The sequence below is a fragment of the Amphiprion ocellaris genome, chromosome 12, assembly GCF_022539595.1.
Source record: "Amphiprion ocellaris isolate individual 3 ecotype Okinawa chromosome 12, ASM2253959v1, whole genome shotgun sequence".
In the NCBI taxonomy this organism is placed as follows: Eukaryota; Metazoa; Chordata; class Actinopteri; family Pomacentridae; genus Amphiprion; species Amphiprion ocellaris.
Genome location: NC_072777.1, coordinates 6,833,821 through 6,858,549, shown reverse-complemented (window position 1 = coordinate 6,858,549; position 24,729 = coordinate 6,833,821). Strand labels below are relative to the sequence as shown.

The 24,729-nt window shown below is 37.3% G+C and overlaps 1 protein-coding gene across 8 annotated transcripts in view; it reads left to right on the top strand.

Moving 5' to 3' along the window:
* Nucleotides 1–24,729, top strand: part of LOC111574551 (interphotoreceptor matrix proteoglycan 1-like) — a 158,175-nt gene that overhangs the window by 65,049 nt on the left and 68,397 nt on the right. For 4 of the 8 annotated variants that reach the window (XM_055015729.1, XM_055015724.1, XM_055015726.1 and 1 more), the window contains 3 exons: nucleotides 11,300–11,356; nucleotides 14,746–15,077; nucleotides 18,473–18,694. In XM_055015729.1, the coding sequence (XP_054871704.1) occupies nucleotides 15,011–15,077; nucleotides 18,473–18,694 (289 nt within the window). In that variant the 5' untranslated portion in view covers nucleotides 11,300–11,356; nucleotides 14,746–15,010. Of the gene's footprint in view, nucleotides 1–11,299; nucleotides 11,357–14,745; nucleotides 15,078–18,472; nucleotides 18,695–24,729 lie in introns of those variants that run through there. The other 4 variants (XM_055015728.1, XM_055015725.1, XM_055015727.1 and 1 more) reach the window with 2 other exon arrangements.

Genomic DNA, 24,729 nt, shown 5'->3' with positions numbered 1-24,729 from the left:
TTAGGTACACATACAACACTTGCTAGCAGGAGATTGTCGGTGTTGGTTTGGATCTACACATGGGTTTTGTCCACTTTTCCTATGTATCATGAACAGATATCGTAGAAGCAAGTCTTTTAAATTATTTGTCTGCACTTTTCTGTCCACATGGAGAAATCTCTGCGTTCATTTCTGAGTTGTTGTGTCTGTATATCAACTTAAAGTGTGTCGTTTGGTGGAAAAACTACCAAAGAACCAAACACTCAGCACCAAACATGTCACTAAAATTAAAGCACAGCTCTCTGCATCCAGTGAAACCAGGCTGAAATCAATCTTCAGCTCCTGTCACAGAACCTTTGGCTTCATGAAATCAAACAGAATGGAGGATTGCCGACCTCATTTTAAATCTCCTCTCAGCCAGAGCCCTCTGCACAGCAATGAAGCTACTCTGAAGAGGGAATTCAAACACCCTGGTCATGCCACAGATATAATGCAGCACATTTATCCTTTCTGTTTACCTGCTTGTGTCTGTCAGGCTGTCTGTCCTGAGAATAAACATATATATCTGCAATCTACCTTCATGGCGATTTATGTAGTGGTTTAATTTCCAGTTAATTATGCTATTTTCCCCTGAGGATTAAGAAGTTCATCCCCAATTAAACCTTGAGTACAGCGAAGGACAGTCCATACAGTCAGTTTAAATGGTTTTGAATGTGTTGTTGATGTTATTTCCACTCTCTTTATCTGTAATTCTGCTTCTAAACCTCACTGGAAGGAAAGGATTATGTATTTTTATTGACATGATCTAAACTTCTGTGGGTATTTACAGATTTGTTTTACGATTTGACGCAAGTTGAAGTAAATATTGATGTAAACAAATTTCAGTATTCCTTTAAAAATTTCAAAGTTTAGACCTTCAGTAGAAACATACTGATCTTTTGGAGCTGGTGGTGATATGTAAGCAAGGCATTTACTCAAATACTGCACTTATGTAGAAATTTGATGCATGTTTGTGTTTTTTATTCCACTACACTTTTCTGACAGATTTAGTGTTAGCTTTAATTAGACAGACAAAGCAGGACACCTAGAGGGCAACATAGCAATTATTAAGATAAAGTTAACATAACAAGGCAACAGAAACAAAATGCAGCATTAGTTAGGTGAAGTCATCTGTATGCATGTTTCAGACAAGTTTAAATATTAAGTTCAAAACTGAACAATGTTAATTATTATGTACATTTACTAGAATTGCTTAAGTATTGCATTTAAGACTGTACAATATTACAAAAAAATACAAATTTATATGACTTAAGGGCTCTACAATAGGACTGATGATGCAGTATTACCTGACTAATTTAAATAACAAGGTTATGACTCTTCAATATTATATATCATGTGAATTATATATACCATTACCCCTCATGAATTACCATACATTTAGCTCACAGAGCAAACATTTGATATTTTTGGCAGGAAATAACCAACAGCGTCTACAAAGCCCAGAAAGTCGTTTCAAATACGTCTGAATGTGCCTCTCAAAATCCCCAAAACTTTTGTTGGCAACAGTATAAAAGTATGCGTCCGCTTATTGATGAAAATTATTTTTAACTGGTCTTAAAGTTGTGACTGCAAAGTTTTCTATCGGGGTAGCTAGCAGACCGCCGTCTTAGTTTTACTTCTGAAACAGGTGGAACTTTAGTCTTTCAGTGGACAACATGTATTTTTCCAAATTGTTGGAAAAGTCTTTGAAGATTTGAGAGACATGTCTGGTACAACTGTAATTGATTTCATACATCGTAAGTTAATTTAAGCTGTGATCGGAGTGTTAGCCATTAAATACATAGATTCAGCTATGACTGACCAGCTTCTTGTGTCTAAAGAGGTGCAAACTGCAATGCTGTATCCCACCATTTCCTTTTCTATATCATGACCAGTGTCCCTACTAAACATTTGCTTTGAGCTTTAGGTAAGTAACTATATATTATTTTCTTTATTATTTAATTTTTTTCTACATTAACTGACCATGCATTTGGTCAGTAACATAAAAAACTACTCAACATTGCCTGTTTACATTTCAGAGAGGTCATCAGAAGAATACAGATAACTTGGAAGAAATGCACACAAATAGAATAGGATAATTAAAACTGATTGACTAAAACAGCAGAAGACAAGACAAAAGATAAGAACAGTAAAATGCACAAAAGGCAAAATATAAATGAAGTAGTATACAATATTTTGTCTGAACAAATATGTCTTTAAGGTTTTATTAGTCTGAGTTTCAGTGGAGAGCTTTTGTGTTTCCAGAATACTTCATGACTTTAAGGTATTTAGTGAGGAAATCATTTCAATTAATTGTTAATTTGTTAAACAAAAAACAAAAACAAATCCATCTTAAGTTTAAAAAGCCCAATGCCACACATTCACAAATCTTGTTTTTCCTGATCAGCTGACCTAAACATTCAGTTTGAAATGATACAAATAAATAAACACAATGAAGCAGCCAATCTTCACATTTGAGAGTTGGATAATTGTAGAATATTTAGTTGTGTTTTGAATAGTTTTATTGGCAAAAACATCAATGGTGATCTGTGAAATATGGGCATTTTCAGTTTTATACCTTTTCAATTAAAATGACTCTTTTTGGGCTTTAGGGCATTTAAGAATATTGTCGTTGACATTTTCTGACATTTTGTAGGCAAATGAATCAAGGAAATAATCGTTAGACTAATCAATTTTGAAAGTAATCATTAACTGCAGCTGTAACAACCATGTTTTCCTGAATACCAACTGCAGTAAGTACCCAATTGGCTAAGTGTTTCAGCTCTGTGTTTTTTTTACTGCATCAGATTTATATTACGGTTTGGGGTTTTACAGCACTATCTCTAAGCCTGGAAAGGAAAGAGTTCTTGTTAAAGAAACCGTGAATGTGATATCAGAAATATTCCTGAGGCAACAAATGTAATCTGGAATGTCATTCTCATTCAGATGGTCAGAGTTTCATTCCACGTTGACCTTAAATTTAAACTTTCTGCAGCCTCATTGTTAATCCCTTTGTATCTGTGTTGGCCTTTAAAAATCATTTTTCAGTAATGTTTCAGTTCCGCTTCAGTTGGGCTGTCACATTTTTCTGCTCTGATGAAAACTTTTCCTCCCAAATGTCAACTTTCCAGGAGCAGAGACAAACCTCTTTCCACACTGAGCACAATGCATTTTAAAGCTGTTCAGTGACTTTAGAAAGGACTTTCATTTAAGATACAGCAATGGTTGACAACAGAAGACGTTTAGAGTGCCGGTATGATGATGTAAGGATGACAGAGGGGTTTAATAAAACTGCCAAATGCAAAATGATCCAGAATGACCCCTCAGGATGTACTGCACATCGTCCTTTCATTGGTATGAATAATGTCTCACAGAAGATGGGAAGTTAGATCACATTCATTACTTCATTACACAAGTAGTCACTAATGGTTTGTGTCCATTCATCATACTTACACTGCTAAAACAGCTCTAATTTGGTCGTAATAGAAACCAGAGTCATTACTAGGTCTGCCGGGTCGTTTTGTGCTTTAATTGCCATCACTGACAAAGTGACAGAGGAGATTTCCCCGTTAAGCTATTCTTCAGTTTGGGCAGTTTGCATATTAATGGAGTATTTTCAGTAGTTATATTAATGTTTCTTGCTTAAATCAAATACCTGAACCGTTATTCCACCATTTAAATCAAAGTAGCTGTCTCTTACATCCTTGGTTTGCCTCAGGTGATTGTGAAGAGTTAGTGGATTTTTCAGAGAACTGTTTTAGGGATTCACCCACTAACTTATTTATTAGAGGTGTTGGGACAAGCAATCATTAATGCATGTGTCCTGTTAAAGTGAGATTAATTATAAGATACATGACATTCACAGCGTCATATAATCTTTGGGAGGTCTTGTGTTATTACTCTGCCAAGGAGGCAGAGCTATGTGATGATCGGCTTTGGTTTGTCTGTCTGACTGTTCGCAACATTGCTCAAAAACAGACCAGCGGATTTGGATGAAATTTTCAGAAAAGGTCAGAAATGACACAAGGACCAAGTGATTAGGTTTTGGCAGTGATGCAGCTTATAGCCTGGATCCATGGATTTGTTAAAGATTTCTGTATCATTGCAAGATAGCGGCACGGTGTCACTGTAACTATGACAACAAATGAACATTACGTCAGCTGCTTGCTGACGGTCACGATTGCGATACTAAAAATCCGTCGTTGTGGACTTATCGGGACTTATCTGTCGGACATGATACAAGGAACAATTGATTAAATTGTAGGGGTGTTTCCAAGTCCCATCAATTCCCTCCGTCCGCTACATATTTAGGTCTCATGATTCGGTATCCGTATGTAACGTACACATGCATAACACACACCTGTACTCAGCGCAAAATCATTTTGTTTGTGGGTACATCTATATTAAAGGGCCACATTCCATGGTGCCAGGATTTCTGCCACAATTTTTTTCAAGATTTCAGCTGTTGGCAATGATGTAACGACTGAGCAGCCTTGGTGGAGTACTGCGCTCTCTGAGTGCTTTTCTTGTTTTATCTCTTAGGGGAGGTTGTGTGTCTTCTTTGCACTTTGGTCCACCTCTTGTTTTAAACGCTGTGGGGTTGCAAGTACAGATTTTTTTGTCTTATTAATTTGACCATTATTTTCTTGATTTCAATCAATGAAATATGAAAACATTCATGCAAACCTCCTGCAGCTCAAGGTGACCTTTTCAAATAATGAGATATGTCTGTTAATCAATTCAAAACTCAAATATTATCTATACTGCAGTTGCCTCACAAAGTATTCAGACTCCCTTTTCATGAATCAAATTGGCATTTTTTCCTATCAGTGTACACGCTGTCACCCATAATGATGAAGTGAATGGATTGGACAGAGTTTAGAAAGGCTCACACCTGTGTGTGTGTGTGTATACGGTGCAATCATTCACACTGCATGTCAGGACTAAAACTGGCGAAGAATAGATCAGTGTGAGGGTATTAAACAATTTTTAAAGCTCTGAGTGTTCCCAGGTGCACAGTGGCCTCAATAACTGAAATACAAGAAGTTTGGAAGCACAAGGACTCCTTTTAGAGTCGGCTGTTCAACTACACCGAGAAATTAAAACCCAACTCTCAGTCTAGCAGAGCTTTAGAGATTCATTCATTCAGATTTATCTAATAATATGCGAAAAATTTAATGGTCTAAATACTTTCTGAAGAATCTGTATATTTAAGATAAAAACATAGAACAAATTCTAACCTTTAAGATGCTAAAAACAAAAAAGTTCATGAAGTGATTAATCTTAATCCGTTTTGAAAATAGTTTCCAATTAATTTTCTTTAGATTGAGCCAAGGATATATGACAACGCACTGTATACCTGCAGGGGGCCCTCTCATGTCTTTGCTTGCTTTAGGTGACTGGATGTGTGTAAAAGTTTTAGTACAAACTTACCAGAGGAACTGGTGGAAGGTTTCCCAGATTGAGTAAGTTATCAAAGGTTAGATGCAGATACCTTCACTTTCTGAACACTTTTAATTTTGTAGATGTAATTTTAAACTGCTAAAAATTTTGTCCATAAATCTGCTTAAAATCTAACAAATAATCCACAATGACAAAGTGGAATCACGTTTTTGGATTTTTTTTTCAAGTTTATTTAAATTCAGAAAGACTGCATAAAGTGAAGGGTGTTGGAATACTTCCTGAATCTTTGATAAATCATTAGATTATTGGCACTTTAGCTTTTTCTTTAAGTGGAGGTGGTTTCAGGTGCCTTTTAAGCAAGCTGGCCCACCTCTTAAAAACGTTAAAAACCTTTCAAAGCCAAAAACCTTCTGTTATTACAGCATGCAGTGGGTGTGACACCGAGCTGTACCTGCAGGCAATAGAAGCCTTTTTGAAGCATTGCTTTTGGATTTCCCACATTCAATCATTTTTGTCGCTTCATGATCAAATGGCAGCCAAATCTGTTGTCACAATCATTTTATATAGGCAGTTTTCTGTGTTAAATAGCACCTCTGCTCTCTTTTGGAAAGTTAATGTTATCTTTTATAAAAATATTAGATTTTTTTTCAGGCGAGGTGGTACAGCTCCACTATACAGTAAAATTTACATGTAATATTTCATTATCAAGTATGATAGAACTTTACTACAGCAGTGTCATTGCCAGTATTAACCAACTACTTTTCCTCTTCTAGTTTTTTTCTTTTAGCTTACTGATTTTTGTTGTCTGTAAAGTCTCGTACTTGTATCTATTGCATTTCTGCTAGGCACTGCATTTCTCATGTTATGCCATTTTGATGTACTGATTAACTATTACAGTTCAGGCTTCGAGCCACAACTTCTTGAATTATTAAAGTTCATCTATTTATTTTCAGTTTTCTGTCTATATGAACAGTCATCACAGTGGCATTTGTAGAGGTGTTAGAACACATTAACTACCTACTTTAAATATTTTGTAATTATCATTTCCTTCAGCTTCATTTGGAGTTATGTAAAAAGCTAGGAAAAAACTATTTTAAAGTAAATAAAAATAATCTTTTCCTACTATTAATGTCAATAATTAAATCAAATTGAAAATGTATATCTTAAAATTTAGATATACACTACGCTCCAATCATGTAGTGGAAGTACGATATCTATAATAACGTACTCAAGTACAATGCATGTTGTTTTGGAGTAAATTTCTCCTCTGTTGAGATGTCTCCTGACTCAGTGACAGTTGGGACTCTGTGCCTGGTGTTATTCTCAGCACACAAAGTGATGCCGTCGTATAAACAGTCCTCAGGCTCTGTGTTTACCCTCTCTGCAGGACTCATTTTCGTCTGACTGTTGATCTGTTGGGTTAATGCAGTCTGTGCTTCTGGCTCGCTCCAAGTGTGCAGATAAGGCCTGAGGGCAATTTATTGTCAAGTTAATCACTTTAAACTGTAAATATGCAGTGTATAAATTGCAAATTATGTGCTAATGATAGAGCGCGCCGTCTCAATTACATCTTAATTGGGTTGATGTGACAAGCCTCTACGGTCATCACCAACTTAGTGCAACCACCAAGTAATATTTACTGTGCGTCTCTCAGTTTGGATCCACTGTCAAGTATTCATAGAAAAGCTGCTTAGACAAATGCATGCTGATCACTTTGCAGATTCCTTGTTAGAGTTTACATGACTTGGACTGCAGCTAATACTAATGAATATTTAAATCACTAATCTTGTTTTTTCACTGATTTATAAACATTTTCATTAATATGTAGTCGATGAAATGGCCAAAACAATAAAATGTACATGGATAAAGTAAGCATGTTTCTAATCCTCAGCATCCAAGGTGGTGTTTTCAAATGCTAGCAGTGATATATAACATTGAACAGCAGCAAATGCTAACATTTGTCCCTGCAAAGTTTAGTTTAAAGTACGACTTTAATGGTTAATCAGCTGATCAATTTCATCTTTTTTATGTGCTGCAGCTGTTATTTGAACCGGTTTGATACTTATAGGAGTCACTCTGGATTGAAACTGTGATTTTTATCTTTTAGAATGTGAATGTTGCAAGACTTGGATACAAAAGCCATCTTCTTTTCTTTCTTTTGTGGCACATGTTCTGTGAACCTATTTCTTTATAGCTGAAAAGAGTAGTTCATAAGTTGATAGATACATTGTCAATAACATTAAATGATTCATTTAATTTATTAAATCAATCATTCAAAGCACATTTTAAAGCTTTTGAAACAAACAAATTGAAAGACAATACAGGCACACTCAAAGATGACTTCTCATATGAACAAAGAACAAAACTACAGAACAAGTGAGACATAACATATCAAATTCAATTATTTTTAAAGTAAAAATTGTGAAAATACTTCTGTACCAGTTTCTAAAATCTGAAGATTTTCATTGAATTCAATATTCTGGGGGTTTGGAGGTTTGGACTACTGGTCAGACAAAACAAGCTGTCTGAAACATTGTTCAGTGCTCAAGGCTAAGACTTCATACATATTTGAAGGCACCGCTTCTGTTCTGTGTTGTAACATAAAAGAAAGACTCTGCATTATTCTAAAAAATCAGTCATGAGAAAATTTATGATGAAATGAAGAGACAGAGATACTCATATGAGATAACGGGCAGCAGTGTTTAATGTGGGGCAAAGTGAAAGACTTGTGCAATTAAAATAACGATTTATTGGCAGCCTTTGTTTCTTCTGGAGAAGTCTATGTGATTTGAATTGAATAAAAGGCAACTCCTCTCTAGCGATGTGAGGCATTGTGTTGATTTTAGCTCACAGCTCAGACTTCTCTCTTGCCAGGTTACAGCTGTCTTGATGGCAAATCCTGGTGGGAAAAGGAGCTGCTTTTTGGGTGATATAGGAGCCCCTGCACATGTTGTTTTGTAGGTTGAAAGTTTTTCCAGCTTTGAATGTGTTGCAAACTTTGTGTTGCAGCCAGAGCAGCTATGCATTCTGCATAATTTACACAAGGCATCCAAGCACTCATCAAATGTCTACTTTGTCTCTATCACAGTCTGAAGTTCTGTTTTATGGGTTATTCTTCTTTGCAATTTTCTGACATTTTACAGAATGAATTATTTTCAGTTTGGTCTGTAAATGAGAAGAATAGTTAGCTGTAGCCTTGAAGCTTTTATGACATATTGTATTTAATTGTGCTTTTAAATTTTTCATCTTAAGACAAACTGAAAACAACTTATTTTCCACAATGTAATACCACAAACACTAATCATATTTCTGATTGAGAAAACTGATTTTTTTTTTTTTTTTTTTTTGCTCTCACATCTGTATCACCTACAAAAATCCAGCACCATTATTCACAACTTTTTGGCTCCGAATCTTATATTATGGGTTAATGAAATGGTAAAATGAAAAAAAATGATGGAATGAAAATAGTTTAATAACTGCAAGCATTACCCAAATTCAGATCAACTGAGCTTTGCTTGACAAAAGGGTGCATTTTTGAAATTGTACTGGGATGAATAGCAGTTCCAGTGGATTTCAGTTTAAATAGCTTTATTTTTCCGGCCAACAGATAACTAACAGTTATTTACAACATATTCTCAAATTATGTATTTATTTATTTTGTGCTTTTATGATTTTTTCCAAAATAGCAAATTAATGAAGTATTGTTCTCACTGTAATATTTATTTTTGCTCACTGACCTATGCAACTTTCTCTTCATCAAAAAAGCACAGACTGATTCATTTCATGTTGGTATGGATACGATGCAGCAGGCTTGGTTTTTCTCAAATCCTCTCATCCTCTTCTGGCAGGAAAAATGGTTGGTGGCTCAACTCTCAGCTGTTTAAACATATATGAAGCACGCCTGCATTGTATCATGGGTGAAAGCCTGTTGCAGCAGAGGAGATGCAAGCAGCTGAGCCCACTGAAGTCCTTGGTTCCTGTAAAAGCACTGAGGCGTCGTAGCTCCGGGCTTTGTAGATGCTAGATTCATTCCTATTAAGTCTTTTCAGTGTTGCCACAAGAGGAATGAGCATATTCTGATTCTCCCACCTCCAAGGTGACTTTGAAGGAGACAGGATTTGTCAAACAGCTTCATCTGCAGCTCGTCTTCTCAATGAGATGGATTTGTTAAAGAAGTTGTCTTTTGGTTTTGTGTTGTACACACAGACAATACAGAGTAGTGAGTCACACGGCACAAGGACAGCAGTATGATGCCGTAAGATTTGTCAGACACAGGCTCTGTGCAAATTATTCAATCCATATAACCTCCGGTCACAGCTGCATTGTGTTACGTTTTGTCAAAACATTCAAGGTACAAGGAGCTGAGCTGTCAAAAAGGACAGTTTCCTGTAAGTCGCTGTAATGTCATAAAGTCGTCTACATGGAAAAAGGTGCAGATATTTTTGAAATTGGTTCCCTATTGCTCAAACAAACCTGAATGCTTTGCAGTGCGTTGCTATCTAGGATGCTGCTCTTCAGTCGGCTCGACTGTGATTTGTCAAATCAATTTTATTTAAATAGCCCGAACAGAAACAGGAATTTGTCCTGTAGCCCATGTTGTTGTTATTGTTGTAAGTTGTTAAGGAGAGTCTGTGGAGAAGTGGAGGATGAGGGGATTATTTTTAGCGGTGAAAGGTTAAACAGAGAGGCGCGACAGACTAAATTAACTGGATTATGTGTCATTCTTGTCTGGATTTCATCATGGTAGGATTCACTGGGAGAAAAGCCGTGTGAGACATTTCACCTGTGGACACCCTCGTGCTATTTGAACACAAATAGCCTTACAAATCTAACTTAAAACTGCTATTGAAGTCCTTGATTCTCCAGATTGAAGACACAAATATTCCCATATCTGTCTTTTTAGCAGTTATCACAGGGAACTTCCATTTGAGCACCAAAATTATTTCACATATTTTCCTAAATTCTCTGGACCTTAGAGGGATCGCTTCTTATCGCTTCCTTTTCATTTCTATTTTGCCACTGTGAATACAGAGTTGAATATCAGCTGTGAATATTTAAGTATTTAATCAAATGTCAAAGTGTGGCAGTTTGAGCCCAGAGAGTGGATTAAAAAAAAAAAAAAAAACATTTTAAAATATAATATGATGATAACGGGAGCTGGTATTAAATGTGTAAAGTGAAACTTTTATTAGCAGCTTCCTGAGAGCTGGCAGACAATACAACATGCAAAGTCTTATCACTGTAAAGACAAAGACTTTAATGTACTCTGAACTGCTAATTTTAAGCAAAATACTCCAAAGTCCACTGCAAAGGGTTGTTAATACTAGTACTACCACTGCTGCTGACAGGACAATCAAGGTTTTCCCTTGGCTTAAGTGCTGCTTGTGTTTCTCGGGTGCCTGAAACTATCTGATGAAAATTTGAAGTTTTTAGCCATTGTTCTTCTCATAAACAAAGCTGGTTCTTAAATTCAAAAGTCTATTATTTCACCAAGTAACATATCTGAGATTTAATGAAAATGTATGTGGATTACCTTGACTCGTACTATCACTCCTTGTAAGACTCCTAACACACTTACTGGCCACTAGATGTTCTAATACTACTACTGTAGTACTACAACCACCACTCTTACAACAGTCACCACTTTTACTAGCTCCTACTATTACTAGTACTATTGCTGATATCACAGCTGCTTAGTAGTACTACTGTTACTGTTACAACTACTCTACTGCTACTACTATGACAACCACTAATACTACTAATCCTACTAGTTGCTGCTGCTCCACTCTGGTAGCAGTCAAACAAGTAGGACAGAGTTGGACAGTTAAACAGTCACCGGATTAGAGATTAAAAGCAATTTCTAATCTTCTTTTGCTAGGCTCTTCAGATATGGTCAAAGTTGGTGATGTCTGAGCTTCAGCTGACCTACACTAAGGTAACACCTTCAACTTTCCCCCAATTCTGCACATTTAGAAAGGTCACCTGAAAGGAACAAAACCAAAAAATAAAGCCGCTTTTGCACTACAGTGGCCGTTTTCTAAGTGGGAAAACAACAGGGGAGCCACTTGATGGTCTGGCCTCCTGTGAGGAGAGTAAATCCTCAGAGACACAATAACCCCTCCTTACTCTAACCCAGCAGCCTTCCTCCACGTTTCATCAGCATCCTCTGGGATTGAGGTCTGGTGTTTAACGACATTACAAAGGTTTGGTTCATCGTGTTTAACTGGGACATGTTTAATTCACATGCTGCCGAAGAGTTTAAATAATCGGGACACTGCATTTAGTTCACTTTGTGGATCTCAATCAGCAGGATATGACACTTTTACAGGAGACCTGAAACAACTAACTGTAAGCAGCTGAGTCATTTATCAAGATAATGTGATAAAATGGCAAACATGTTCTGGTTGTGGTCTCTGTGGGGTGGATATGTGAAGTAGGAGTTGCTCAGTAAGGGTAAGACAGAAAAAAATGGAGAGCGACACAAAATCTTTCACACTTATGGCACAGAGGGCTCTTTTGAGGAGGAGGACTCTTCCCCTGCAGAGTCCCTTGAAACAGACATTAGTGTGGCGAAGGAGCGTAGTGGTCCCAAGTCGTATCAGTTCAAGCTGCTGGCTCCAGCCCCAGTAATGCCCACAGTCGGAGCTCTCCTACAGAGCTGTGGCGTTGCTATAGAGAGACCGTCCTGCCATCTGCAGCCATGGTTGAGCCATCTGAGTATCTGAAAGGAAAGAATGCCATCAAATCGTAACATAAACTCATGTGAAATATAGGTCTTGATGATCATATTTAAAATAAGTGCAGTTTCACAGACACGCACTCATGAGTTGTGACTGATGGACTGAGGTGAGCTGCCCACCTCTGGCAGTAACATTCTTTTTTTAAATACAAATTTCATTCATTGCACAAGTCCCAAATGGATGATGCTATAGGCAAGTTTCCAATGCAGGAACTCAGTGGGTGCAAGGTGGCATGAATGTTTAAAGGAACAAAACTGGAATCAATTCAATTTTATTTAAATAGCGCCAATTACAGGTCAAACTGTCTCAAGACGCTTTGCAGAACCCATATGCCTGAACCCCCAAAGCTAGACCAAAGGCGACAGTGGCAAGAAAAACACCCTTTTAACAGGGAAAAAACCTTGAGCAGAACCTGGCTCTTTATGGGGGGGAACCATCTGCTGCTGGCTTGTGGGTTGAGAGGGACAGAAGAGGTAGAGAGGTGGAGAGGGGGAGGGATGGGAGAAGAGGAGGGTGGGGAACAAGGAACATATAACACACAGTTGGATACATGTATGATAAGATAGATGATACGTACAAAGTCCAAGCTAACATTGAAATTGATTCAGTTTACTGCTATGGTGTATGGCTCTGGCATTAAATATACTACATATATAGCTGGTAGTAAAATTCAAGCAGCTTTATTTAATCAGATTTAATCAGCTTTTGTAGATTTTGTGTTTGCATTGGGGAGCAGGAACTGACAGCTGCGACCGCAAGGTCAACTCAGAGTGCACTAATAAAACATAACATAGTTATAAATAGTTAGTGGACATGACTCCAATTCTGTTAGCATGCAGGAAACAGAACAATGGAGGTTTGTTATGTTATATGATGAATTTTTGAATATGGTGATATTAGAGAGAACACTGTCACTTGATGAGGACAAGGAGAGGGCAAAAAAAAATGGTGCGTGTTGTCCTCTCTGAGTTTAACCAGTCAGTGGTGAGCCTTGGAACCCTGGAGTAAATATTTTTTCTGAAAATGATCTTGAAAGAGTGGGGTGGCTCTTAAAGTCAGAAGTCAGGTGGCTCTGAAACAGCTTGCATGTTCCTGCAGTAGAGAATGGTTTTATATCAGCATTTGCCCTCGCAGGGTTCAAATCAACTCGAGCAAAATCAGGTTCATTTATATAGCACGTTTAAAACAACAAGAGCTGATCAAAGGGCTGTACATCAACTACAGTGGATGGTGTGCTAATGCAACTTTCATTTCATGAAATTCCCACTTTGGCAAATTTTAACACCAGCATTACTGTGTTTCATCACACTACAGTCATATCATCATTTATTTACAGCTCCAAAACAAGTTTAAGTGTGCAGTACCTCTTTAAGAAAAAGTCAGTTGCAGCCCTAGTTTACAGACCAAACCACTGAGAAAATAAATACCAGACTGATTTACATTAGAAAATATAAAAAATTGAGCTACAAAAGGATACATATAAATATGAGCCAGCAATCAGCATATAAAGAAAAGCTCTACGAATGAGATGAAAAGAAAATAATTAAATGTGTAAAACCCAGATGTCTGTGTTTTGAAGAAATGTTGCTGTATTTAGTAGTTATTCTTACAATGGTTATTACAAAGCAAGGGAAATGGTTTTTCAGTGCTTTTAAAACCTTAATACAAATATATAATACAAAAATTAAAAATATATGAGCAAAAATGCATATCTTTTAGTTGCTAGACATTAATATTCACAGTGTACAGACAGACTTTATTTACCTTTACCAATTTTCTCTAAAAAGAAGACTCTTAAAGCAGTTTTTTTAACACATCTGTCAGAGGCGGATTTCTGCTTTTGCAATTCATCTTTACTTCTGTAACAAACATCACTTGTCTGAAGCTTCCAGTGGGACTAAAAGCCTGAGATGGCATAAGCTTTTGGACTTATGGGATTTGTAACAAAAGCATGAAAGTACGTTGAACAGAGGATTTAAGTATTCATCTATTTCTCAGAGCCAGACTGCAATCTCACAGTCGTCGCAGTTTGTGCAGCGACGACGTTTGCGATGATCGTTTTACACCCGTGAGAAATTAAAACATTAAAGTCCAGGGACTTAAAACTGAACTTAAATGAGAGGACACAGCAAAATAGCAACTGGGCTAAAACATAATCAGTCAAACCAAAGAATTTAACAGCCTGGTCACTTGTAGGCTGAACAGACATGTTTCTCCCTGCAGGGCAGTGAGGACATTCGGGCTACCACTGAGGTGAAGATGGGACTTCAGCAGATAAGCACAAGCTGTCATGTTCACAGGAGCTGTCAAATAGCTTTATAGGTTTCAGTGCACCGTCAGGTCATGTACTCTCTATGCTACTGTTAAGGCCAAAAAGTGTAAAACGTTGGGGTGAGCCAAGGTGGGGGACTGAACAAACTGGTCATCATGGTTGACAGATGCCCCCAGAAAGCCACTAACAGGATGACGCCTGCGCTGCTAGGGCCGCAGGGTAAAGACGGATTATGTCTGAGCAGTAGATAAACAGATTATTCCCGAAACAGTGCCTACTTTTTTAACCTCGTCACTCTTGCCACACTTGCAGCTCCCGCCGTCCCACAGATCCAGAGTCCAAGAGTCCCAGTGGGTGGAGAAGTTTACGCCTCCCTCCATCAGATGCACATCCTGGAATTCATCAGAAGCGTTTCAGCCACAACTCGGGGCCCGAAATGATCCGCCGTATCCATGCGAGGTTGACCTGCACCCATGATTTCCACCTGAGCTAGAGGACGCCACCAGCTCCCCCCTCCCACCTCCCCTCACCCTGCTGGATTTAACTTTGACATTCACATTTTGGAAACTTGTCTCCCATGATGCTTTGGCCATTTGGACTTGTGCTGCTGTTTGTCGTCGCTCCACAAGCTGCCGGAATTAAAGGTAAGCCTCGTTTTGTTCGCAAAGCCACAATCCGCTGAGCCTTGACACTTCAAGTCCTTCACAACTTGAAAAGAAAGTCGCATGCTTTTATTCTTTGCAAAAAAAATAAAACTGACAGCTTTCAGAAGATGAGAGCAGCTAGATATGAGGATTTAAAGAGTCAGACTATCTATACACGTACTAAACTTGGTCATAATGTGAAGCAAAGCCTATTACGATTGCATAAGTCCTTGGCTGTGAAATCATGAAGGTGTAGGACACTGTCACTGTTTGACCCACAGAAACAATAAGGCTGCTGAAATGCATGATAAAACAACTAGAAGTTGAGTAAATCCTTTGTTTCCTTCTGAACCCCAGCCGAAAAGAAGTCAGTGTTTATGACAGGCCATGAATATGCGTAAACACGTCCACAATGCAAATGAAAATGCAAAATGGATAATGGCACTGTTTAGTGGATTTATTGCTGACTTGAATTACAGCTCTCGCCATTGCTTATTTGTGGAAAAAAGCTAAATGAATGACAAAAGTGTGGCTCGATATCAGTTTCCTAAATCATCTGGGTTGAATATTACAAATACAACAAAACATCTCACTTGTGACGTTTGATGTGAGACACCCAAAGTTCTCCATCATTTCAGAACATTTCTGAAAAATATTGAAAAGTAGCAGTCCAGTGAATTACAACATCCACTCTGACTAATGCCGTCCTAAATATAACTGCTCAAATGAGTGTTCAAACACACGTATGTACAGTACGCTGTTGTTTAGCTTTTATTCTGAGCACCCTTCAAGGACAGCGAGTGCTTTTATTTTTATTCCGAGTGGGCACAAGGAGGGAGAGTCAACCCCGAACTCTGGCAGGCAGATGTAAAACTGAACTCCACTCTGCTCATAGCTAAAGATAAATACACATGAAACAGAGATATTACCGAAGGACAGCTAGGTTTCTGTCAACAGCTTCATGTAGGAAAAGATTAATTTTGGTCGGTAACCACGTTTGTCTTTGTTCTTAAATATGAGAAGTCATTGTGAGTGGTTACAGTTATTCCCATGCAAATTTCCACCATTGAAGTGATGTGTGTAAACTTTATTTATGTCTCTAAAGGCTGTTGCTGTTTGTGCAAGAAGAAACTGCTCTATACAGTAAACCAGGCAGAGAGCAGCTCAGAGAATGTTCAAAGTAGGTTTCTATTGACAAGAAAGTACAGAGAAAGTGAGAGAAAATCGTGATCTTCTGGTAAAGTAAATCTGAAAAAAGGTTAAAGACACTGGGCCTAATGTGATAAATGTTTGTACTGAAAGATTTCTTTTACTGTGGAATGTACTAGTCTTAAATTTCCCCCTGCATCCAATAATAATCTACATTTTTGAAATAACTATCAAAATCATTTGTTCACCCTATATTTTTGATCAGGTCAGAACTGTAGTAAAAAGTAAAACTTTAGGATTTCCTGGAAATTTTGTGGTGGTAGTGATGATAATGAAACTGAAAAATCAGCCTCATTCACAGATGTAAAATTCAAGCCTAGGTATCAGCACTGATCTCTTTATTCAAAATGATTTTTGAAGTCTAGAACTGATTATTTTCAAGGTTTTTCCTGGCTCAGAATGGGCCTTTATGAGGTGGCTACTACTTAAATGCTAATTTTATTCTCAAGTCCTGTTATTTTGGTGCTGGTGATTTGTCTTTGGCACTGGCAAACACCACTCACTTTGGAGGGGGGTGCCTAAATTACTCTATGCAGGAAAAAAAAAGATTGTTGTTGACTCAGTTACTTCAGCTAAATGTAACACTTAGCAGAATTTATCCTTCCTCTACATTCAGCAGTTAAAAGCACTGTTATTTTGATGGATATGACACTGCACAAGTGCACATTATATGCTAAATTGTAGACATTCTTCCTAGTTTTACAACTAAAAGATTTTCTTTTTTTGGGCAAAAGGACAAAAATGTGATCAACTTATATATATTTTTTCACATGTAGGTAAATGTGCAAAATTATTGTTCCCATGGACTGATTTGTTTTAGAAATCTGTTTTTTGAACAGTTAGTGCTGCTTCATATCAAACTGCTGCTACAATGACACATCACACTCAGCTGTTTTGTGTGTTATGTATTCATTCTTTTGGCATCCACTAACATAAGAAGTTGAACTAGCATGAAATTCACTTTTGCTGCTGATTTCTGACAGCATGAAATTCTGTCCTACAAAATTATTCTTCTACATGTTGAGTAACATGCCAGTGTATAAAGTTGCAGATAGTAGAAGAACTAAAAGAATAACTACCTTAGACATCTATTTGACAGGAGTCTTTTACAATAATAGATAAATAAATATTAAATCATACCCTCATGTATGAATAGGTGGCATCAGTTTGAAACAAGCAGTTAAGAAATTTTGATGAACTCGACTCGTAACACTCATATAAGCAAATCTCACAGAAAAACTGTAAAAGACAAATCAGAATAATATTGAAAGTTCCTTGCATGACTGTTTATTCTGCAAGTTCAGCAACTCACAGTCGTGATCTGTACTTTTCTGTTCAAAAATAGATCAAACAAGGAGCCATATAAATAGGCCAGCAATTATTTTTCATCTGCAGATTATTTTCTCTCTCATCTGATTCAATATTTTGAAATTAATGGAAAATGCTTTGACTCCTGGTGATATCTTTGAAAGACTGACAGTCCATATCCAGAATATTCCATTTATTCTAATAAAAACAGAGAGAAGCTGTGAATTTTCACACTAATTAAGCTGAAACAAGCAAATATTTTGGCATGGTGCGTAAAAAAATAACTGATTACCGAACAGTGACTGAATGTTTCTCTGTTGATTCACTGGTTTTCTGATTAATCGTTTCAGCTGTGCACAGGGTCTGTTTTGTGACAGAGCTGTTGGTTAGTGTCTTTGCAGTAGTGATGCCAGACCGTCGCTGTAGAGCTGATCACACGTGATGTGTGTTTTATAGTCTGGAAACTGTTTATTGAATGCAGCATTTGCCATATGTGGCATGAAAAACTACTGAAATTAACACCATAAACATTGTGATAGCAGCTGGGATTTTATCTCCGTTCACTGTTCTACTACTACACAAGCAGCTCAAATGTTTCAACAGAATTGCTAAAATACTTGTGCTGTTTCTTTCAAGCTGCTTTTTGTACCAGACTGGTTGGGTTTACAGTAGGCAGATTTGTCTTTGTTGCCAGTGACAGAAAATGACACTAAATCCAATTTCAACTGTTTTCAAATGTCGTGTAAATCTTATGACATTAGCTGTGCTGCCTTTTTGTTGTAAACACAATCCATCTGTGGCTCTAAAGAAATGCCCGGGATTTGGATCTGACCAGGACCTGGTCTGCAGTCACTGACTGATGTCTGTTTTCTGCTCAGGGGGCGGCGTTGGGCAGGACTTGGGGTTGAACACGGAGGCTGTTGGTCCTGTGCGCTTGGCGGAGCTGCTGAAGACGTCCACAAACACCAAAGGTTCAGGGCTGGAACTTGAACGGCGTCGATCCAAGAGGTCGGTTTTCCTGCACTCAGGAGTCAGAATCTGCCCCCAAGAGACCATCAAGCAAGTCCTCGCCAGCCACCAGGCTTACTACCAGCTCCGAGGTTTGAATATCTCTTCATTTATTTGAAATGTTTTGTCTTTATTTAAAAGACATCACTTTGACTTGAGCTCAAACAGTTGTAAAGACATTACTACCTGTTAGCGGGTGTAACTGCAGTCTTTTACCACCTCGGAAAATTGATATTTGCTTTGTTAAGGGCACATGTAGACAGCTATTGTAACTGTCTAGCTCTCCTGGATTATTCCAACTTTGCATGGTTTCTAACAGGTGAGACTCAGCTCATGAACCTGGTGTTTTTAGGCAGACATCTCAGCAGTGAAACATACAATTTACTTACATTACCAGTCAAAAGTTTGGACACACTTTCTCATTCATCTGAATGAGAAAATGTGTCCAAACTTTTGACTGGTAGTGTATATACTTATTAACCCTTTGTGCACTTGCTTATTTACATCTAATTTTACATTCTACTATTTTGAGCTTAATAATTGCTTAAGGGTCAGCGGCTCAAACTAAAAAAAATTGCTTTTAATTTACATGTCTTCGAACATATAGGGCATTGAATAAACATATTTCCCATAGTGGTGTTGATGTTTATGTAGGTCCCAAGTGGACCTACATAAACATCAACCATTAAAATATTCTAAACTAATATACATTTTTTTTAAATTTTACATGTCTTTGTTCCCACACGTTTTTTATTACAAATTGACAAATTTCAGGTTAATTGTATAAGTGAAGATAAATTTTAATCTACCCATAGTACAGTTGAAAGACAGTTGAAACAACAGAAATACATGTAAATTTTTACAATCACATATTTGACGTTGCCAATAAATCTGAAAGCTGCATTATAGGATGCACAATTAATGAGGAACTTGTTTCTCGTTAAATTATTGCAGTAATGAGCAGTCTGTTTCTAAATTCTCACCCATGTTTTGTTGATTCTTGCAAGACAGATATTTCACACATTATTCAAGTGTCAGAGTATCACCGAATGTGAAATCAGGGACAGTTTTCAAAATGTTTGTTACTCACAACTTTATCACAAGGTGAGAATGAGAAATCTGTGCAAGTTTATTTTGGAAAACTAGGACCTCACTGGAAATTTGGAAATAAAATGGGAAACCTTCATGAGCTTTTTAGTATCTTGATAAAATGAATGAAATTCAAAACTAAATCAACTAAAGTATTTACTGTATTTACTCCGCCAGAGTCAGTCTGACTTCATTCATTTTATACCCAAGACTGAAATTACATGCAAGATATTTACACTAAATCAATGAAGCAGTTAGTGCTTGGGTTTTTGTTGTTTCGTTTAAATCAAAGACATTATTCAGTGCAGTAGAAAACACATTCAGCTGTCAGAACTTTTGACCAGTAAAGTCTGCTGCTTACTGAGGTAATTGTCTGAGTCTTAACTGGAGGCTCAGGACATTGTCATAACAAAATCTGACTGACAAAAGTGAGTGGGAAAAAACAGGTAAAGACTTCTCTTTTCACTCATACAGAGATTTTTTTTGTCCATTGTTTAAACAAATCAAACACTCAGCCAGTTTGTCAAACTTTTCTCTCTCTTTTCTCCTGAAATTAATTTATACAAAATTAAATCCTTATTTGTGCCTAGAAACAACTATTATGTCCTTTATTCTCCTTTCTTTAAAAATGGTACAATCAGCAGATGAGATGAGATTATACTGTGTTGTATTGTGTTTGTAAAGCTTATATATAGTGCTACAGCTGTAGTTTCAGCAGGGTAATGTGGATGACAAAGAAACTGATTTTCTTGTTATAAATAACATTTTTTATTAGTGAAGTATTGATGTGTTTTCCAAGGTCTTGACTGACGTCAAAGGTCTTCCAAAGTTTTAGTTTTAACATTCCTAAACAAGCAGATACCCTGACAGAAATTGGATTTTTACTGACCACATGTTCAGTTACAAAACAAAGTAAAAGAAGAATTGTATGGCGTCATCTGGGATTTGTTTTGCTGATATTTGTATATATTATGCAAACAAAGTTTTCACACAATTTCAATTTTTATTTGTAGTGCAACATCTTAAACTGATCAAATACAATGACAAAAATTTTTGGGGCAAATAGGTAGCATTAATCAAAGTAGAGAACAATGAGAGGGGGAGTCGAGGGACCAGGACGGATCTCAGGGTGTCACAGGTACATGATCTACACTTGAGGCAGCTGACCTACCAGTATATCCACTGAGAGGCAATGAAGTGAGTCATCGACATGACTCATTCACCTCCTCCACACAGGTTTTCAGTTACAAGCCTGCTTCTGTCAGAGAAGTTTGCCAAGCCGTGCAGGTTCTCTGAGCTTTCTTTGACCACAGAAACATAAGCTCAGGGCTTGTTAACTGTAAACCTGAAGTGGATCCATGAGTATTTATTGCAGAACATATACAGTACTGTGTGAAAATCCCAGGCACTTTGGATTCTTTGCAGTCATTCAACCCCATAAGGGAGGCATCTGTTCATCCCAGATTTATTCTGCGGCAGGATATCGAGCCCAAACATCCAGTGAGAGTCATAAAAATACTATCTCCTAATCTCAACATCATGGAGTTAGTCTGGATTACATGAATAAAAAGAAGATACTAACACAGACTGAATCCACAGAAGAACTCTGAGAAGTTTTCCAACCTACCTGCTCACACCAAATATGGATTTATTAAAATTTTCTTCTTTTTAATGATACTTAGTGAATGGTACACAGCATTTGTTTACTTTATCTCTCTCTTCTCATACCTCACACACCATATCAGGAGTTCTTTCCGCCCCCAATTCATGAGGTTTTGCCACATCTGTCTCTGACCCAATCATTTTGCAGCTGTCATATTTAATACTGCTGGTAGACGTCACGTCAGTTTCAGATCGATGTGTCCCTCCACCAACGCGCTTACCTGCAGTTTCCATCAGAACCAGCTCACCACTCACTAGTTCTGCTCCCCATCACATTTATCCAGGTCATTTTTCACTCCAGTACCACCAAAGTCTCGACTCCATAGGGGGATATTCTTCATACCTCCGTAAAATGATGAAATGGGTTCTAATCACCAAAAATTCTTCACATATTTCAACTTTTTCTTTGTTATTCTCTAAGCCTTTCTCACATTTGAGTCTCTCCTGATAGAACTGCCTTGGTATAAAGTTATTTTAAATGAAAACCATTTATGGCATTATTAAGTATTTGTTTATCAGGAAAGTCTTTAAAAGCGGTGAATTAAGTTTCCTGACCAACAACAAGAAGAGGCCTACAAAGTTGTTAAGAAGTCTTTGATTGCATTTACAGAGGTTTCTAATATTATATTCACTTGCTGTATACAGTAACATTAGCAAAAAACATTTTCTGATGTGGTTGTGGGCTACTGTAGTGTATACAACATAGGGGTTTACACCACTGGAAAATATCGTCTCAATTTCAATCTCTATCACCTCTAAATACTTGCATTATTTCTGTACTGACACATAGAGGATCTTTTTTTATGAGCAAACAAAAATATTATATTGAAAGTATAGGACCTAAAGGAGAAACATTTTAAGTGCAACAACAGTGAATACATTCATTATCGCTGACAGAAAAACCTGTGATCACAAAAACAAAATGCAATACACCTGTGGTTTCCAGTCAGCCTAACAAATTAGCATGGTTCTAAAATGAACTGCGAACAGCACCTTTCTCAGTTTTGGACCTATCACCTGCTGCTGTCTGCAGAATAACGAGTCATTAAAAAAATCTGTGTGACTTCACAAAGATGAAAAAGGATACAGGAACAACTGTGACCAATTATACATCAGCTGAATCACAGTTGTAGCTGTGATCAGAAGGTATGGAACGAACCATAGTAGCATTAATCAGAGATGCAGTGGTCATCCTCCCAAAGTGGCCCAACGAACAGAGCCATGCTTGTATAATCTAGATCTGAAAAGCAGACCAGCAAGTGCTTCATACTTAACACAAGCGCTATCAAGGAAATTCTGTGACAACTGAGACAGTTGGAAGGACTGGAATAATATACTCCCGATCAAAATCTTAAGACTGGTTGAAAAATTGCAAGAAATTGCATTTTGCGCTGTTGGATCTTAGGTAGGTTCTAAGTAGACCTTCAAAATGCAAAAAGAAGAAATGGGAGCAAGGGAAAAAAATTGGAGCAAGCAATTTATTGAAAATTGCCTTTAAACTGAAATAGGCTGTTCATCAGCTGATCAAAAATTTGAGACCATACCTCAAAAAACCTAGAAAATCCCCTCAAAACAGAAACATAAGTGTCAAAAAAGAACTTAGTAATGAGTAGCTCCACCGCTTTCTTGTGGATCCCTTCAAAAATTCATTTAGGCATGCTGGATGCGAGTGTTTCCAAGAGGCTGGTGGGAACATTGCTTCAAGTGGTGAAGATGGCTTCAGGGCAGCCGACAAAAGCACGTTTGAATTTAAATGCAGTTTTCAATAAATTGCCTACTCCATTTTTTTTTCTTTTGCGCCCCTTTCTTCTTTTTGAAGCTCTACTTAGAAAATTCTTAGGAACCACCACTGCAAAATGCAATTTCTTGCAATTTTTCAACTGGTTTGAAGACTTTGATCGGGAGTGTACATACCTCTATGGACGTTGGTCAAGAAAAAAACAACATGCTTTGACTTTGCACAAACTTCAAAGTAAAACTTTGCTATAGAACATGAAAAGAAGCTGGCTTAATATTGGGAGCACATTCTTTGGTTAGGTGAGACCGTGATGGATTTGTTCAGCTCAGATGTGGTCCAGATTGTTTGGTGACAACCTGGTCAGAACTACAACAGGGAATGCAGAGTCTCAACAGTGAAGCAAAGATGTGGGAGTGTGATGATTTGGGGTTGCACGGCTGCAAAACGTCTTAGGACCTACTAAGAGGAGATTTGACTCTGTCATCTAAAATAAAGGTGAACATGCGACATATTGAAAAAGAAAAGACTTAAATCTCGGTAACGAAATGTATACAATTTTTTACACTGAGTTACAAGTGAGGGGCCTCTTTTTGCCAGTTTTTCATTTCACATAAGATAAGAGAAACTCGTCTACTGTAAGAAGTAATGATGAACAAAATCATTTGATATTTAGGTCTTAAATTTTATTGACATTTTCTAATTGGTTAGTCTACTCATCAATTTTCCGCTAGCGGGTTAAGGTTATGTTAAATAGGTAATTATATTATGAAGAATTACATTTACATACATCTGGGAAATGTTGGCAAAAGTATTGTCATGAACAGGCATTAACTTGCATTCTGTGATAAAGTCTGTTTAGTTCAATACTGCAGCAGACCTTTGTGTGTGTGTGTCTTTGTTTTTTATGTGACACACTACTTTCCAGCAAGTAAATGATGCCTCCTGTGACACATCTACACTGTGTATACACAGTATTTATGGACTGCAGTGCCGCCTCACATCGTGCCAATGTTTCTTATTGGATTGAAGTTTATTCTTTGTAAATGTCAGTCTGCCTCACCGTCTGCGGAATGATTATGCAAACTTGAACTTCACTTTTTATCTCCACTGATACATGTATTATGCAAATATCTGTTTTTATCTTTTTGTCTTCGTCTAATCTGTTATCTTTCTCCTGTTGAATCTTTATATGATTTGATCTTTTATCCTTGCCTAACATGGACTCATTACCCGATTGATTGAAGGTAAATTGACTCAAAACCAGACATTGTTGTTTTGGCTCATATATATCAAAGTCTTATGTATATTATGCAAATCTGTAAATACTGAAGGCTTTGATTCAAACAGGAATTTTTAAGTACTTTAAAGTTAGACTTAAAAGTTATACCACCATCTTTAGAGATCCAGCTCTGGTTGCTTTTTGAAGTAATGCAAGATCTTTTGATGAACCTTTAATTACATAAACAAATTAAACGAGTACTTTGTTAAATACACGGTAAAAGTGATATACAATGCCACATGTCCTGTATCTGCACCAAGGAATAATCGTTTGTTTCTTTCCAAACGGTCAGACTTTCAAACAAAGTTTGGCCATCCAAACAGCTGAATGCCAGACAGCACATAGTACAGCGAAAACTG